The 18,617-nt window shown below is 47.1% G+C and overlaps 1 protein-coding gene across 2 annotated transcripts in view; it reads left to right on the top strand.

Moving 5' to 3' along the window:
* The window catches only part of Rgs9 (regulator of G protein signaling 9), a 72,143-nt gene that overhangs the window by 41,328 nt on the left and 12,198 nt on the right, over nt 1–18,617 (top strand). For both annotated transcript variants that reach the window (XM_034507358.2, XM_034507360.2), the window contains exons 10-16: nt 4,028–4,057; nt 5,064–5,125; nt 5,909–6,022; nt 7,529–7,644; nt 13,574–13,661; nt 14,936–15,074; nt 16,441–16,526. In XM_034507358.2, the coding sequence (XP_034363249.1) occupies nt 4,028–4,057; nt 5,064–5,125; nt 5,909–6,022; nt 7,529–7,644; nt 13,574–13,661; nt 14,936–15,074; nt 16,441–16,526 (635 nt within the window). The remainder of the gene's footprint in view (nt 1–4,027; nt 4,058–5,063; nt 5,126–5,908; nt 6,023–7,528; nt 7,645–13,573; nt 13,662–14,935; nt 15,075–16,440; nt 16,527–18,617) is intronic.

The following is an 18,617-nucleotide window of genomic DNA, read 5'->3' on the forward strand; positions in this document are numbered from 1 at the left end:
AATGAAAAGGCCGGACAGCCACTCCATTCTGCAGCATCCTTAGCTCAAGGCAAAGGCAGGCTGTGGTGCAGAGAGCAGGCGAGGTGGAGAGGGGCAATAGATCCAGTGACTTTCTATCTGTCTCTCATGGCTCACTCCTCAGCCTTGCCTATGGCAGAGGTGCATTTGAGTTTTGGTTGAGCCAATGATGGGCCAACAGCTTTTGTGGCAGGGTATTAATACTAACACCTGTCCAGAGCCTTGGTCTCCTCAGTATGGAATCAATCATAAAATCTTTCCCCTTTAAGCTTTTTAATAGTTCAAAGGAAGTGTGGATTGCTTTGTGTTTGCTGAGAGGCAATTACTGTGTGAGAGTCCAGCTCCTCTTTCAGCAGAGGCCCTAGATCATTAGATACTATTTCGAGTATCTATTTCAGCATCTTACAGAGGCATCTGATTATATTAGATCTGAGTGCAGGTCTACTCCACTCCCAGGGTTCCTTTCTATCTGAAATGTATGTCTTCAAAAACAAAGCCCTATGTTGAGAGAGAATGGGGCAACGATAAGTGTGATCTCCAAGACTCTACATCAACTTATGGGTTTCGGCCCCTTTGTGTGTGTGGAGGTGGGGGGGGCGGGTTGTCAAATGACCCTTTCACAGGGGTCATTTATCCTGTATATCAGACATTTACATTACAATTCATAACAATAGCAAAATTACATTATGAAGTAGCAACAAAAACAGTTTTGTCGGGTTTATGGTGTGTGGGTCCGGGGTCTATCTTGGCATGAGGCTAGGGCCACTCCTGGAGACAGAGGCTCGGGAAGTTTGACCGTGCTCTCCCCTGCACCAGGCAGGCATTGGGCTATGTTAAGCCACGGGACCCTCCTCCTGGGGTGATGGAGTGCAGTCTGAGGTCTCCGATGACTACCAGAGTTGGGTGAGGGTTCCCTGGGTCAAAAGGCAGCCAGAAACTGGCGGGTTCTCAGGCTCTTGGGCCTCTAGGCACCACTAGAAGCCATAGAAGAGAGGAGAATGAAGTGGGGACATACAGGCTAGATTGGCCCTCAGCCGAAAGAGAGAGGGGGAGAGAAGCTCCGGCTGCGTCCTGTAGGGATGAGAGTTCCTGGTCACAGGGGCTCACTTGGCTTGGTCATGGTTGGCTCAGTCGGCTTGTTTGGGTTGGTGGTCTTTGTGACTGGGAACGCAGAGAGTTCTTCTGCGGGAGATTAGGTGGTGGCTCTGTGGATGAAGGCCTGCTCCACTGTTCCCCATGGCAGATACTGAAGAAGAGAAACAGTCCATGGTCTTAAGCTATTTATTGTCACGGCAGAAAGTAGATGAAAACTGTACCCCAGTTTCCTCAGGGCAGGCCTGAGGTTAAATACCATTTGCTACGCCCCTCTGGCCTTTAGGTATCGCATTAATATGGAGATGAAGATCTGTCTTGAGGCACAGTGGCCTGTAGTCATACCCTCTACCTGTGGAGGGGCTAGGGAGCATTGCCCTATGACTGAAAGATTCAAATCTATGGGGGCTGTGTCCTCATGTCAGGAGCCTGGAGTCTGGGAGTGCGGCGAAATGCATGCTGTCCCTTGCAGGGGATCCTGCGGGGTCTCCGGCAGTTTCTAGCTGCTGTTCAACCAGAAACCAGACTGCCTTTCACAGTCGTACACAGTTTTATGGTTGGGAGGGTCACCACACCATGAGGAACCATATTAAAGGGTCCCAGCAATGGAAAGGTTGAGAACCACTGCTCTAGGCTGTCTGCTGAGTCTTTCCAGATGTTTAAGAGGAAGCTTATAAAATCTTTCTAAGCTCCCAAACAAAACATTCACAGACAGTGGATTCGATGCAATAACATGAGGTTTATTGATAATGATAACCAGTGCACTGGGGTTTCCTTGTATACAGACAAGAGAAACCCCGAACTGAAGCTAAGGGCAGTTTATATACCATTTTCATAGAATTCATGAGGGCAGTTATACAATTACCTCTTAAACAATAACCACAAAGGCTGAACTCCAACAGCCGTCCCCAGGCCTGGTTTCTAGGTAACTCAGATTTGCACATTATCTTTATAACGATGGGTGTCTTCTGTTTGCCCAGGTTTATTGTGTTAAGGGGCTCAGTTTCCTGATTACTGCTTATCTTGGGTCCTCTCCTGGAATGTTTGTTTAAGTCTTTCAAATGTACTCTTCCCGGCATGTGTCCCTGGGGGAAGTTAATGTTTGAGTTTAAAACCAAAATCGGAGCTTTTTTTAATCTTAAGTTTCTACCCCCCTCCCCCACTTGTGCAACTGTAGTGACAATCTGTAGATTTCTTGTGAAAAGCAAAGGGCTAAAAGCACAATGAGTCAAAACAATATTCTGCATGAATGAGAGAGGAGCTGTGTTCTTGACATCCCATATTGGCCCCTGGGAGATGCTGCGCCTCTGAGCCAATGGAACACTGGCTTCTTTTGCGATGTCTGAGGAAAAGCGGGATCCTTCTAACACATGTGACCCTATTCCTAATGAAGATTTGGTTTAACTCAGCAACATCAATATTAGGCAGGCAGGAATTAGGAGGCTCAGCTTGCAGGATTAGAGTCAGCACCAAACAAACCCTGGACATAACCACGTCTCAGAAAACCAAGACTGAGATTCCCATAGCCTCAACCTCAAAGGATTTCATGGGACAGAGAGGTGGACCTAAGAAAGCCAGCTCCTGTGGCTTGTAGACTGGGAGATCTCAGCTGGAGAAAGAGAGGAAAGCCTGCCTTGGAGACACCCTTTTTTGTACTTACTCAGAAAGCCCAGAGAGACAAAGAGGACGGACACCCTGTGGCTGATCCCCAGTGTGAACCTGAACTTGCTTTGATAGTAAGGGCAAGGGGCCCATGTGATCTCCCCACATTACGGGCCAACTCTTGAGATTAGGCTGTGGGGTTTATTTTTTACTTTTAGTCGTGTGCTTTGGTTTTAGAAACACAGCCGTGTTATTTTTTGTTTTCAGTTTGTGATGTCAGTCCAATTGTTACGAATGCCCGAGAGTGAATCTCATAATCTATTCCAAGTTCCTCCTGGTGAGAAGAGAAACACATATTCAGGGTCTGCGATGGTTTCTCAAAGATAGAGATCTTTGTCCCTCCTGCTATGTATCAGGGAGAGGTGGCTTCCAGTTATTCAGTTTTTAATCTATCGTTGTGTGTGTGTTGATGCATACTTTCCATGGTGTCGTAGTGTTCCTATTGCTGTGACAAAACACCACAACAAAAAGCAACACGGGAGGAAAGGGCTTATTTCAGTTTATGACTCTTGGGTCAACTGCCCATCACTGAGGGAAAGCAAGGCAGGAATATAGAGGCAGGAACTGGGGCAGAGGCCATGGAGGAGTGCTTGCTTCTGTGGCTGCTCAGCTGGCCGCCTTATACACCCCATGTCTACCATCCCAAGGTTGGCGCTGCCCTCATTTACTGGGCCCTCCCACCTTATCCACAGGGCAGTTGTATGGATGCATTTTCTCAATGGTGCTTCAGTTTAGATAACTCTAGCTTATGTCAGGCTGACAAACAAGCAAGCACATGACATATATACACAGGTCAGAGGGCAACTTTGTGGAGTCAGTTCTCTCCTTCCATCTTTATGGAGGTTCTAAGGATCAAATTCAGGTTGTCAGGCTTGCAGTGGTAAGTACTACTGAGTCATTGTCTTAGCCCAGGTTACCCTCTTTACCTTCCGTTTTCATCTCTTTCTAATGGGACAGAATGGGAGAGCAAGGCCAACTCCAAACTTGGTCTTGAATTTGCCTTGGGTTTGCAGAATAAAGTTATAGTGGTAAATTACATTCCTGCCCTGGCCATTCATTTTGCTGTTAGTCTCCACTGGTGGCACAGAGGAGGGCAGAGGTGGTAGAGACAGTGGCGAGAGCAGGATCCCGCCTTTTAAGTATGAGGAGAAGAGGGGTTTTTCTCACAGGCAATGTTTCTTATTTTTCAAATGGACATTTGAACCATATAGATTCAGTGGCACCGATTTAATGGTTTTTCTTCTTTGTTTTACAGAAACAAACTGTCACTGCTGTCAGAAAAGAGGTAATTAGTCTCCCAGTTCCAGTGAAGCTTGATTTAAAAATCTTCTAACAAATTATGTGTACGATGGCTTTGTGCTTCACACTCAAGTAATGAAATGAAACCCATGTGCAATGTTCAGACAATTGTTTCCAAATGAATGGGCAGAAAAGGATCCTTGGTAAGGTCTGAATGGAGCAGATGCCGAGGCTCAGGACGTGAAATGTCCCTTGAAGCCACATATCTGAGGGATGGTCAGGGGACTGTGGAGGGAAGGCTGCCCATCCCTACACTGGACCCTGCTCTTACAAATCCATTTGGAATCTGAGCAGGCTGACAAGCTATCTACCTCGGCCGGTCTCTGCATGACGTCATCCTATTATCTCCTCTCTGTCTCTCACTTCCAAACTCCTTTGGACATTTTGTCCCCTTGCTGTTGGCTTTTCTCAAACGGACACACGACGGGTTCAGTAAGATACTGAGCAGAAGTCTGAGGTGTGAACCCAAGCCCTGACTTAAAAGATGTAGAACACACTGTTGGCATGGATAAATGGCCTCTGGTCTTGGATCCCTGTGTGATATCAGAGTCAATCCTACTCAAGGGTGGGGAGTTAGAGATTATGTTACTTATCTTGTTGCCTGACCAAAGCAGCCTAAGGGTGGAAGGGTCTATCCCGGCTCACAGTTTTAGGGGATACAGTCCACCATGGGAGCGAGCGGGAGTCACAGCAGCCCGGCATGAGGCAGCTGGTCACAGGGCTTCCACAGTCAAGAAACAGAGAGACATGAATGCAGCTTCTGCCCAGCTGACTTTCCTCTTTGTCTTCAGTCCTGGAGCCTTGCCAATGGCCTGGTGCTGTTCACCATAAGGGTGGATCCTCTTATCACAACCCAATCTAGAGATCCCCACATAGGCACCTCCAGAGGTCTGACTGCCAAGTGATTCCAGAACCTGTCAAGTTGAGAGTCATGATTAATAATTTATCATGATTAATTACAGCTATCTCCTAACAGCCGGCTCTCTTTCCAGATCATGTATTACCAACAGGCCTTAATGAGGTCCACGGTGAAGTCTTCCGTGTCTCTTGGAGGGTATGTCCCTGATTTGTCTTGCTAAATCATGAGCGATAGGTGTGTAAGAGAATGTCTGCTTTAAATCAAACGTGACAAGCCACGTGCAGACTGACTTCAGGTTCCAATGAGCCATATTTTGTCACTGCTGACTTCTAATATTAGGTTGTCATAAAAATCTTCAGATAGTCAAATTAATAGTTTTTGAAAGTGAGCCGCCTTCCATAAAAGCGTGCCTATGGCTGTGGACAGAATTTGTGGCAGGAACCCGTGGTTCCTCCTCACACACAGATAAGAGCATTGCTTCTGCCTCTGCCATCAGGAAACGCATTAACTCAGAAGGTCTCACTTAGCTTGAGGCCAAAGGTTTCCGGTAGTGCATTGAAATTGCCAAACACAGGCACTCTTGTCCCAGGGGTGGAGTCCAGAAGCTCAGTGGCCTTGGGTCATCTGTGGCAATTGTAGCTTCTAAGATGGATACCAAGACACAGATAGATGGGTCAACTTCGGAATGTAAAATTGTCTCATGACATGTGATGAAGCCATGTTTGAACTAGGGACAGGAAACTGACAAGGGAACAGGACTGGAAGAAAGCAGAACTATTTTCCAAGTACACTAGGACAGAGCTTCCCAAACAGTTTCCCACCTCAGGGTCTGGCGCACATTTTTTCTCAGAAGTGAGTAATAAGCATGTAAGTTAACAGATACCAGAAGAGAGTGGTAAGCCGGCCAATTACTCCATGCAGTTATCTGGCCTCTCTGGGTTGAGTTTCTAGGACCCCTCTCCCCAATCTATTTTTCAGAATTGTCAAGTACAGTGAACAGTTCTCGTCCAATGACGCCATCATGTCGGGCTGCCTTCCAAGCAATCCTTGGATAACAGATGACACCCAGTTCTGGGATTTAAATGCCAAATTGTATGTATTTCAAATGTTGGGATTTTAACAAATCTGTTTTTTTTTTTTTGGTGAGTGTACGTGTGTGATGTGTTTGCATGTGTGTATGAGTGAGTCATGCGTGTGGATACATGTGTTCATGTGTATGGAGGCCTTAAGTTGATATCAGGTGTCTTCCTTCACCCATCTACACTTTATTTTTTGAGTCATGGTCTCTCACTGAACCCATAACTCTCCAGTTTTGTCTTAGCTAGCTAGCTAGCTAGCTTTAATCCCTGAGGAAGGAGATTACAGGTGGCTACCAGACCTGCTAGGTTTTCACATGGGTTCTGGAGACCCAAAGTGGTCTTCACACTTACATGGCAAACACTTGTCATCTTCCCAGCCCAAAATGGGCTTTATTTTAGGGTGGTCTATGGTTCAGTTAGTAGAGTGCTTAATTTGTGAAGTCCCATATTTGACCCCCAACACAATATAATGGTGCACACCTGTAACCCCAGCACCTGGGAGGCAAGAGGATCAGATATTCAAGGTTCCCGAGGTACATAGCAGGTTCAAAGCCAACCTGGCATATGTGAGAACCTATCTCAAGTTTGAGGGTTTTTTTTTTTTTTTGAGTTGTAATTCATATGTCATACAATTTACCCATTTAAAGTGCACAATTAAATTTTTGTTATATTGGAGAAATGTAATCTCTACCACAATGTTTTAAAAATAAATCTGCACTTTTAGCTATTGGTGCCCCCAATTCTCCATTCCCTAAGCTCCCCCTAGATGACCACTAGTCAATACATTTTCTGATTATCTGTATTCTCCTATTCTAGAAGTTTCCTGTAGATGACCTCATAGGATGTGTGGTCTTTCATTGGGCATCTTTCACTTCCTGCTAAACTTTCAGAGTTTATCCACCTTGTAGCAGGAGTTCTCATTTTGTCTCAGTTATGTATAAACCAAGCTCCCTGTGTGAATATGCTTCACACACACCTGTCTGCCTGCGGAAGGACCTTTGGGCTTTTCCCAAGTGGTAACTATCATGACCGATGCTGTCACAAACATCCATGTACGTTCAGGGTGAAAGAGAAGTCTTGGTGAGTGACAGGCACTGACTGGTAGCTGTGGACACAGTATCCAGGGACCAATATCTCACTGGAATTCTAATCTGGCTTGAAGGTGGCAGCCTGGCCCTTCACAGATTGTTTTAGGACTGGGATCTTTTCCCCTGAAGGTTTTTGGGACAGGGATCCACTGGGGTGTGACTCTCCCTCAGCTTTGGGAGGCCACATCTCTGGTGTGAACCCCAGGGGACTTGGAGGCTGCATCCTTCTAGTAAGTGATAACTTAGATTGTATGTCTATGCAGAGGATGGGGGCAGAGCTAGGTGGAGACATTGGCCAAGGACCTCATGAAGGTTGGTAGAGGCTGGTGCCTATCGTGAAGGTTGGTAGACCTATCACTCTTACCCAGGCCAGCGCCTACTACAGCCTGTCTCCCAAGGAGTGCAACATTCACTAGTCATCATCCTTGCAGGGTGGAGGTCCCAACCAAGATGCGAGTGGAGCGATGGGCCTTCAACTTCAGCGAACTGATTCGAGACCCCAAGGGTCGGCAGAGCTTCCAGTACTTTCTCAAGAAGGAATTCAGTGGTGAGTTCTCTTTTCCTCTCTCCCTCCCTCCCTCCTTCCCTCCCTTCTTCCCTCCTTCCCTCATTACCTCCTTTCCTTCCCTCATCTTCTTCTCTCCTCCCCCTTCCCTCCTTACTGAGACAGAATTACATGTAGCCCAGGCTAACTCTGAACTCTCTGTGTAGCTGAAAATGATCTTTAACTCTTGATTCTTTGGACTCTGCGTCCCAAGTGCTGGGACTACAGGCACGAGACACTCTACTTGGTGTTAGAGGGTTCTGAGGATAGAACCCATGGCTTGGTGGGTGCTTGGCAAACACTCTAGGGACAGAGCAGCCTCTCCAGCATGAATCTTTTTTTTTTTTTTTTTTTTTTTTTTTTTAAGCTACACTCCCTTTAATGCCTAGCCTAGGCTGTTAGGAGTTTCGCAGTGGGTACTTCCATACCTTGTGAAGGCTTTTAAACAGGGTTTCTTGCTTTTCCAGGAGTAAGAGTCCAACCTGGGTCCAGGACCTTCCTTTTCCGTAGGCTCAGAAAGTCACTGCATTCCGGGGTGGGGGGAGGGCACAGGGGACCATGCCGTCTCTACAATCTCCTCAGCCTCACTCACAATTCCCAGGGCTCCCTCCCTTCTTGGTTCTCCTCTTTCATTGCCCAGCGTTCTTCTAATCCACTTCCCTGACCTCTGACCTCTGACCTTCTACCCTCACCTAAGTACAGCTTCAGAGGTCAGGAAGCTGAACAAGGTAGCCTCCCCGCTTCTTTGGAAGACCTATTGCCTTTAGCTTAGAATACGATCTTCATGCAGTGCCCATTGAGGACATAAGGGGCATCATATTCCCCAGAACTGGAGTTCCAAAGGGTTGTGAGCAGCCATATGGGTTCTGGGAATTGAACCCAGGGCTTCTGGCATAGGAGCCAGTGCTCTTAACCACTGAACTATCTCCCAGCCCTGCATAGATATGTTTAAACTCATGTTCACCTGGACCCAGACCAGGGATGCCTTTTTAATTGGGTTGAGTTGCAATTGCTGTGATCGTGAAAGCTCCCCAGGTGACTGAAGTGTAACCTCTTGTCCTGGTTTCTTTCCAGCCTTCAGAGGATGTGGACTTTAGTGGAGGTCTGTCTCCAAGTGTCTCATCCACTGAGAAATTTCCGGGAACACAATAAGGCCAGATTAGAACCAATTACACGTTCAATTTCTTTGCCACTTTTGCCGACAAATTGGCTTTTATGCGATTTATTTATGTTTGTCCAGTCCCATCACTGGGGAGCTTCATGATTGGGTTTGAGACTCCAAGGCTTATTACCCTAAAGCAGTTAGTCTGGGGACCTGCTCCTGAAGCAAATCATACTGGATTTGCTTTAGTCTGGATGGCATCCCGATACAGAGCATTGCATTAGAACATGGCTTGCTGTAAATCATTCTCTCTAAACAAGCCTAATGGCACAGATGTAATAATCCTCACAAAGATGGATGAACAGGAACAAGCTAAGCGCCCAGTGACTAAGTAGAAATGGTGCCATCTAGTGGACAGTAAATAAGGTAGCATGCTGAGCTTCAGCCATCCATTCCTTGATAACAGAAAGCATCCAGAAAAATTTCCTGGCATCTCTGAAACCATATTATAGTCAGTCTCCTGAGGAGATTCAGACAGATTCATGTGTGAACAAGGAATATAAACCGTCAGTTTTCTTATTTAATTAAAAACTTAAAATCTAGGTATGACCCATATGAGATTCACGCACGCACACACACACACACACACACACACACACACACACACGGCACTTTAAATTTTAGTTTCGTATAACCAGAGTCACTGTGTTGCTGAGCTTGAACCTGATGTCCAAATCCTCCTGCCTCTGTCTTCCAAGTGCTCTTTTGTTGTTGTTGTTGTTTGGTTTTGAGACGACAGGTCTCTGGGTAGCCTAGGCTGGCCTCAAATTGGTGATCCTCCTGCCTCAGTCCCTGAAGTGTTGGAATTGTATAGCCCACCACCCTGGGCTCAATTCAGTGGCTTTGCTGCCTTGCTTTGTCTTATATGTTCACTGAGCCATACAACTGCCAACACTCGCTAATTCTGTAACAGCTCAGGGAGAAATGCCTCACCCTCTGTAAGTCATTTTCAATATTTCCCTCACTCCCACATGCTGCCCACTCCTCTCCCTCAGTCCCTGTGGATTCGGGTATTCTGCATGCTTCTTGCGATGGGGACCATACAGTGTGAGACCTTTTCTTAGTGTTCTATACTCTTCTTTATGACTGCATCAGGTTCCACTGTATGAGTATACCACCTGTATTCATCCATCCATTAGTTCACGGGGTTTTTAGGTTTTTTGTTTTTTTTTTTTTTTAAACTTATATACACGGGCATTTTGCCTGCAAGTATGTATGTAACTCTGTGTGCATGCCTGGTACTCACAGAGGCCAGAAGAGGTGATCAGGTCCTCTAGAACTAGAGTTATAGATGGTTGTGAGCTGTCACGTGGGTGTTGGGACGTGTACCTGGGTCCTCTGAAAGAGTAACAAATGCTCTTACCCATGGAATCGTCTCCCCAGCTCTTGAATTTGAATTGTTTTGGCTTCGGGTTTTATGACTATAGCAATGAACATTCTTATGTGTGTTTTAAGGTGTTGGTTTAACGTTTTAAAATGGGTGTGTATAAATACTCCTGTGTGTGTATACATGTATATGTGGGTGATTGAACACATGTCTGCTATTGAGTGTGGAAGACAGAGAGACTGACCCCAGGAGTCTTCTTTGGTCTTTCTCTGTCTTAGTCATCAAGTCAGGGGTGTTCAATTGAACCCAGATCTTACCGATATGGCTAATCTAGCTATCCAGCTGTCTACCACCTGAAGGGTAGGATTGCGGGCAGGCTTCCATGGTCATGGTAATTTTTTTTTTTACTTAGTAAAAAATATGTAACACAAAATTAGCAATTTTAAGCATTTGAGTGCACTTTCAGTGAGCAATGTGTGTATCGGTATCTCCAGAATGTTTCATCATTCCAAGCTGAAACTGTGTACTTAATACTAACCTCCCATCCTCCCCCCCCCCCAACCCTCCGAGTGATCACCATGTCACCACATGACTTTCCAGGTTTGATGGCTCTAGGTTCCTCATGCAAGTGTAATCATAGGATTAGTCCCTTTGTGTCTGGCCTGCTTCACTTAATATAACCTCTGTCCTACTCAGCATGCTATTGCTGTGAAGAGACACCATACCACAACACCTCAAGAAAGAAAGCATTTGATTGGTGCTGGCTTACAGAGGTTTAGTCCATTACCATTATGGTGGGAAGCATGGTGGCATACAGGCAGACATGGCGCTGGAGAAGTAGCTGAGAGTTCTCCCAGATTAGAGCTTAGTCAGCCACTGGATTTGCAGTCAGCAGGAAGAGAGCAGCTCTGGGTGTGGAATGGACTTTTTGAAATCTCAAAGCTCACCCCCACAGACACACTTCCTCCAACAAGGCCACATGTCCTAATCGTTTCAAATAGTAACACATCCTGATGACAACGTATTCAAATCTATGACCCTATGAGGAGGGGACATTCTCATTCAAACCATCAATGTCTGCAAGGTTCAACTCATGTAACACCATGTTCTAGCTTGCTTTCTGTTGCTGTGATAAAAACCACCATCACCAAAAACAACCTGGGGAGGAAAGGGTTAATTTGGTTCATATTTCCAGATCACAGTCCATCCCGGAGGAAAGTACAGGCAAGACCTCAAGACCTCAAGCAGGAGCTGAAGCAGAAACCGTGGAAGGGTACTGCTCGTTGGCTTGCTTCCAGGCTAATGTTTAGTTACATTCCTAGTACAGACAAGGCCCACCAGAGTGGACTGGGTCCTTTTCTATCACTAATCAAGAAAACGGCCCACAGATGTAGCAGGAGCCAATCTGATTGAGGCAAGCCTCCCATTCCCATGCACCGATTGAGATTCCCTCAGATAACTCTGGGCTGTTTCCAGTTGGTAGCTGAAGCTGAGAGATTCTTTCGTGGCAGATGTGTCTGTGTACCACGGGTGTTCCTCCTCTGTGCCATTTTGAGTTGTTTTTACCTTTTGGCTTTTATGAATAACTGCTCATTTAATTTAGTTATGTGATTAACTTTCTATAAGCAAGGGGTATGGACCTCAGATCAATAGATGACTGAAGAAAATCATCGGCCTGTGACTTTTGTCCAAAGAATATCTGCCTTAGTAATTATGGGACAAATTCTAGTTAGTGTAGAGTTGTGTAGCTTCCACCAGTCTGACATAACTGGGGGCTTTCAGGAAGTACTGTGGAAGCAGGGAAGGTCTTCTTGTCTATTAAATGGCACCATAGCACTTCACAGTGTGTGTATGACACACATACACATACACACACACACACAGAAAGAGAGAGAGCGAGAGCGAGAGAGAGAGAGAGAGAGAGCATCTTTTTTTCCTCAGGTAAAATTGATACAAGGAATTATTAGAGTCTTTGTACCAACCCATCCTGATGCTTTTTTTTTGTTGTAGTAATTATTTTAAAAACGTCCGCTGGTCAAGCTGACTGTCTAGGCTGCGGCGACGGCAGCTCTGGCTAGATCAGATACCATGTTCAGTGGCCGGAGGCCATGTGGTCACTGCAGCTAGAAACAGCCTGTCAGAAATTCCAGCCCTGCCACCCATGAGACGCCAGCGTGGGACATAGCTCTGCCAATCTTCCACGCTGTCTCTGCAAGGCTGGGCAGTGCTCGGACCATCTCGCCATCCATGTGGGCCTGGTAGAAAAATGAGACTCTAATGTTTAAAGATTAATCAAAGGCTTATATATTTAGTAATGATCAATAACAAGATGCCCTTACAATCAGAGGTGTAACCCAATACCCAACCTAGATATACCAACTACCTTTGACTGCTACAGACAAGCAAACATTCACCTCCATGTCCTCTCTCTCTCTCTCTCTCTCTCATCTCTCCCCTAGCTCCTCCTCTTCCTTCTCCTCTTCCTCTCTTACTCCTCCTCTTCCTCTCTTTACTCCTCCCACCTTAGCTCCTCCTACACTTTTTGTGTTCAGCCAATCACTGGGGAGTGGATGTGAAACTGGGAAGAGATTAAGGATTTGGGGGGTCTGGTTCCCCCTCTTCTCAGTCTAGAGGAGCAAAATCCCTCTGGTTCTCGTGACACCAAGTGCCCCTAGTAGCCAGATATCTTCTAAGCATCTGCTGTCAGCTTTCAAACATTCTAAGGACTTTTGGGCTGAAAGATGCCAGTGGTAGTATACAGAAGGTGGGGGTCCCTATGCACAGGCAACTAAAGCAGACAGAAGTCACACAGGCATGAGACGCAGCAGAGCGTAGGAAGTGGTAGAGTGGAGTCATACATGCTCATGATCCCGTGTGAATTGTTCAGGAAGCATTTGCTGTAGATGAGTTCTCGCACAGAAAGAGTATGGGAGCTGCTAAGATGACTCAGTGGGTAAAGGCGCTCGCTGCTCAGACCGATGGCTTCAATTCACTCCCTGGCACCCACATGATGGAGATGACCAAATGCATAATTTGACCTTTAACCTCCACACCATGGCCACCAATAAGCAAATGAAAAAGAACACGGCAGCCCACAGGAGTGGGTTATTAGGAGCTGTGCCCTATGTACCATTGGAGGGCAGAACAGCATTCACATAATGAGTGGATACTCACTTTAATCATGGTGGCAGCCAATCCAGTTTATGGCAGAGGAGACTCATGAGCCACACCATTGCTGGGACCCAACGACTCCCTCACCCCAGAAGTGAGACATGGCCCCTTCCCTCAATCGACATGTAGTAGTTTGATGTCCCGGTGCTCAGTGACTTATCTTACAGGAAGATGTTCAACAAGTGAGTGGAGCCCGCCTGACCGTTATCTCCTCTTCTCTCCACTCATTTCCTGCCGGGCTTTCATCTTCCTGGACTGTCTTTCTCATGCAGGGGAGAACCTAGGATTCTGGGAAGCCTGTGAGGATCTGAAGTATGGTGATCAGTCCAAGGTCAAGGAGAAAGCAGAGGAGATCTACAAGTAAGGCCCCGCTGAGTCCTGGGGAGAGCCTCCCTCAAGGGCATGCTGTGGAATGAGGGTTGGGGGAGGTCCCACACCCCAGTGGCTGGCTGGGCTCTGGCCAGCATCAACTGTTGGACCTGACGTGCCATAAATGCCTCTCTGATGTTTGGGAGGTTTGAGGGTTTCTTTGAAGGAAGCCAACTGAGATGGATGGTGGAATTTTCCTATTCCCATTGGTTTGTGTCCAGGGATTATGAGAGCAAGCCACTCTGAACCACAGTGCAATTTGTGTGTGTGTGTGTGTGTGTGTGTGTACGTGTGTGAGTGTGTGATGGGTAGGGAACGTAGGGATATTGCACAGACCATCTTAGACACAAGACAGTGAAAGGTAGAGACATCTCCATGTGTGTGAGATAGCAATCTCAGTTTGGGGTGCAAGTGTGAACAGGTCTTTGATTCTCCACTCCCGTTCTAGCCTCCACCCACTCATTCTAGTAACAGTGTGAGTCTTTCTGACCTAGAGCCTGGGAGATACCCCTGTGCCAAACCCTACACAGAGCTACATACAGGACTTGAGAAACTCAGCCAACCTTGGGGTTGCTGGCCTGGTTGCTAAGATGGTCACACTATGGGAGTTGGGGTTATGGCTGCCCATCCTCTCTAATTAGCATTAGAGAGTCATCATCAAACTTGTCTAGCCTGGGCCATGGGAGTGCAGAGGTTCCAGAATGCCATTTTAGAGGTGTCTGTACCTGGCTTCAGGTTGGCCGTAGGATGGAGGTAAGGCGAAAAGTTAAGCTGGAGGTGGGTTTTTAGAAATATTTTATTTTTATTTGTGTGTGTGTGTGTGTGTGTGTGTGTGTGTCAGTGTGTGTGTGTGCTCAGTGTCTTCAAGATCCAGAAGGGGGTTCTGGATTCCTCTGGAGCTGGAGTTACAGGCAGTTGTGAGCCACCCAGTCTGGATTCTAGGTATAGAGCTCTTGGTCCTCTGCAAGAACAGTAAGTGCTCTGTCAAGCTATTTCTCTAGTCTTTCTGGAAGCCAATTCTATCCTAGACTGCAAAGGCATCACTCACCTCAGTCCACCCTACCAGCCTCTAGCTTGCTCTCCTAAGAAATCAAGGTTAAACATTCCATTCTCCAATCTGCCATGGCCTTAGTCTGGTGTCTGGGAAAAGCTGATCGACAAGCTCTCCAAAGTTTTAACTCTTCAGCGTCTTCTAACCAGCCTGGGTCCATCTGGGGCCTCTTTACCCTTTGTCTCCTTTGATGCACATTTCCTTTCCTTTGCAGGCTCTTCCTGGCTCCGGGGGCGAGGCGGTGGATCAACATAGATGGTAAAACCATGGACATCACCGTGAAGGGGCTGAGACACCCTCACCGCTACGTGCTGGATGCAGCGCAGACTCACATTTACATGCTCATGAAGAAGGTAGGCAGGCCGTGCTGAGGATGCCCAGTGCTCAGGGAGCCCTCTTCACAGTCACCAGGAAAGCTCCTTAGATGTGGGAAACGGGAGGTGACATGTGGATACATGTGGATACATGGGGAGGTGACATGTGGATACATGTGGATACATGGGGAGGTGACATGTGGATACATGTGGATACTCTGTTGCAAGTAGTAGGAGACAGAACAGCCTGCTGTTTCTTCCTCTTATCCACCAGCCCCACCCCCACCCCGCCCCAGCCCCTCTGGCCTTAGAAATCCTAATAGAAGCTGTTTGTATCTACGGGCTCCTTGTGCTGTAGGTATGTTGCAGGTAATATCAGTGACAGTAAGACAGATTAAGATAATTGCTGAGAGCTGTTGAAAATGTATGGGGCAGAGTCTCTGCCTAAAGCAAGACATTTGTCCTCAAAAAGATCCTGAGGGAGGCTCTTAGTCTTTAGTATGGATGTGCACAGTCGCACAAACCCCTCCTGCTACACATGTGGACTAGCCGGGATGAGGCCGAGGCACCACATGAAAAGAATGTTCTATGTCTGCAGTGGACTCCACATCCCTAGAGCCATGTGGTGACAGGCCACAGGACTCAACGGCTTCTTTCTCCCTAGGCCCAGAGGCCATCTTACTTCTCATAATTGTTACTACCACCAACCAGCCTCTAGGATTTAATAAATCCTTGGGACTGTTCTCAGTTGCTGGGTTGCTGTGGCGGGCATTTTCCATGTTAATTGCGAGTGGAGTTTTCAGATGCCTTGGAGGTTCCAGACAAGTGGGGAGCAACCTCCTTACCCTGCTCAGATCCTAGGAAGCACCGCCCCCACCCCTGTAAGAACACCCTAAACCCTGGTCCTTTCAGTATTTTGCACGGTATTATCTTCCTTTTTTACCCCCAAACACCAGGCAGAAATGGGTATGAATGGGTTTAGAAGTGGGCTTCGTCTCCATGGCAACTAAAGCTGGGAGGATAATGTCATCTTATCTCTTGTTAGCCTCCACACAGGCTCTCAACTCTGGGAGGATTTTAGTGTTGGGGAATGGATATGAATTATGGTCCTAAAGACTCAGGTGGTTGTCCCATCCTTCGAGTTCATGATTGGGTAGGACTGGGGTGGTCCCGAGAATGTTCATTGGAGTTCTCTGGGAGAATTTGACAATGTCTGGTCTTGGGCACCATACCGGAGAACCACTGCTCTCAACACCTCCCTGAACACCCGGCATTCAAGGGAACAGATGCCCTTAACTCGGCTGTCCTACCACGGGAAAAGCTCAGAATTGAAGGCACATTGTACTCTGCCTAACACATCCCTGCTCCTGGCTCATGGCCTCTGCTCTCCTCTTGTTCCCACCAGGATTCTTACGCACGCTATTTGAAATCTCCGATCTATAAAGAAATGCTGGCCAAAGCTATCGAGCCCCAGGAAACTACCAAGAGAAGGCAAGTGGAACGTCTTTAATCGCTGGTTGCCTGCTGTTTGCTTGAGAGACGCGAGGCTCTCTTTCCATGAAATGGCTAGAGTGGAGTGATTTGCTTGATGGCAATGTTGGGGGCTGGAAAGGCTTGTGCAGTGAATGAGTGCCTCATTTGCTTAGAAACGCCCGCCAGGAAGATTCCCCTAGTAATTGCCTCCAGCAAGTTAAGTTTTGTGTCTCTGAAGGGCCCTGGTTATCAGACCGATAATTATGAGTATTGCAAATGGAACATCTGATTGTTTTGTCTTGTTGTTTTGTGTTATTACCCCACCTCTCTACCACCTAACCGATGAATAAGAATTAATCAAGGCATGCCCTTGCATCTCTATTGTTTCCAGATCCGAGAGGGAGGGGGGATTGCACACTGAGAGAAAATGCTAGGCCAGAGAAGCAAACGGCAGTACTCCAAGTGGTGGTACCTCTGGGGACTACTTCTTAGAAGTCCCTTAACTAGTTGGAAACTTCTCTCGCCTCGTTTGATAGAGACACTGGGACAATGGATGATGCTGTATTCTGAGGAGCAAATTGAACTCTTTTTGGGGGACATAAGGATTATTTAAAGATTTAAAGAGCGAGGAATAACAGCTTGAACAAAGCTGTGGAACCGCACCAGAGGTTTTTGTTTCCGAAACACAATCATTTGCAGGCTGTGTGTTCCCACCCACTCCCCGTCCCCCACTCCCCGTGGTTAATAAATATTCCTGTTTATTCAACCGATGCTGGGGCCAGTTCCAGCATCTTCAGTCAACTCAGATGCAGGGCATGGGTGGGGTGGGAGTGAGCCAGACTATCAAAGGAGTTTGTGAGAGAATATGCCACCCTATCCTTGAGGGTAACAGTCCACTGAGAGGAAGGTGACCTTGAGGCAGTGTTCTAGGGTTACAGAGTAAGAAAGTCTAGTGGCACTCAGACTCCAATAAAGAGTCTCAATAACCCAGAAATCCTGTCAGAAAGAATCTGGGGACAGGGTGGGGGGTTGGTTGTCTCATGCTTCTGTCCTAGCGGTTTATAAGTTGGGGTAGGCATGGGAATTCAAAGAGGGTCATTCTTGGGTACAACTGGGCCCTTGAGTGACTGGGATGTCAGGGACCCCTGCTGGAGCCATTTGACTTTGGACATCACAGTCCGAGATTGATATTCCTGTTGTGAGTGAGAACAGTGTGAATGTTCATACAGTGTGACCCTTGACTTGTGTCCAGGTGGGAACAAGTGGATGGAGGGGTGGGAACCCATCCCATGGCTCACGGATATAAGGAACTCTATTCGAAATTAAGGCACAGACCTTCTCTTTGGCAGAGTTGACAGTGTAGCTGGTGTCCAGTTCTTCTTAGGATGAACATCCTACCTCTGTGGTGTAGAGACAAGGTCTGGGGGCTCAAGTAGTCCAGAAATTAGGGGTATGTCCTGGGTCTTTAGTCTGTTGTTGCCGCAGAAATGCCAGCTCCTAAACCTATGTAAGTCCCCGAGGCTGCGTGTCTCAGCTCCATGCCTTACGCCCTTAAAGCCTTGCCCTTTTTCCTAGGATGTGGTAGGCAGTTTAGTCACAGGAATCTATGTTGGCTTTGGAATAATTCTAATTCATCCCGAGATACGACATGTGGGAAGGGTGGCTGCAGCCTATCATCTGCTCACCCTCTAAAGACACTTCCACACAGCCAGCCCTGTGGGACAGCTCAGCTTTCTTTACCTCTCTGTGAGTGTGTGTCTGTGGAGGCCGGAGGACAGCCTTAGGTCTTCTTCCTCCCACCCCAGCGTTTCTTTTGTTTGTTTGTTTTGTTTTGTTGAGGTAGAACCTCTCACTGGCCCAGAGCTATTTCCTTAGGTCAGGCTGGATGGCCAGCAAGCACCCCAGTGGTCCACATACTTTTCTCTTCCAAGCACTGAAATAACTTGGTATTTCACTAGGCTCCACCCCACAGGTACCTGGCAACAGCCAGATGTGCCTGACTCACTCTAAAAGGGGCTGCTTGCCCCTCCCCTCTTGCTCTCTTCTCTTGTTCTTGCTCCCTTACCCTCTTACTCCTCTCTTCACTTGCTCAAGGACAGTCTCTCTCTC

Source organism: Arvicanthis niloticus, chromosome 6, assembly GCF_011762505.2.
Source record: "Arvicanthis niloticus isolate mArvNil1 chromosome 6, mArvNil1.pat.X, whole genome shotgun sequence".
NCBI classification, from domain to species: Eukaryota; Metazoa; Chordata; class Mammalia; order Rodentia; family Muridae; genus Arvicanthis; species Arvicanthis niloticus.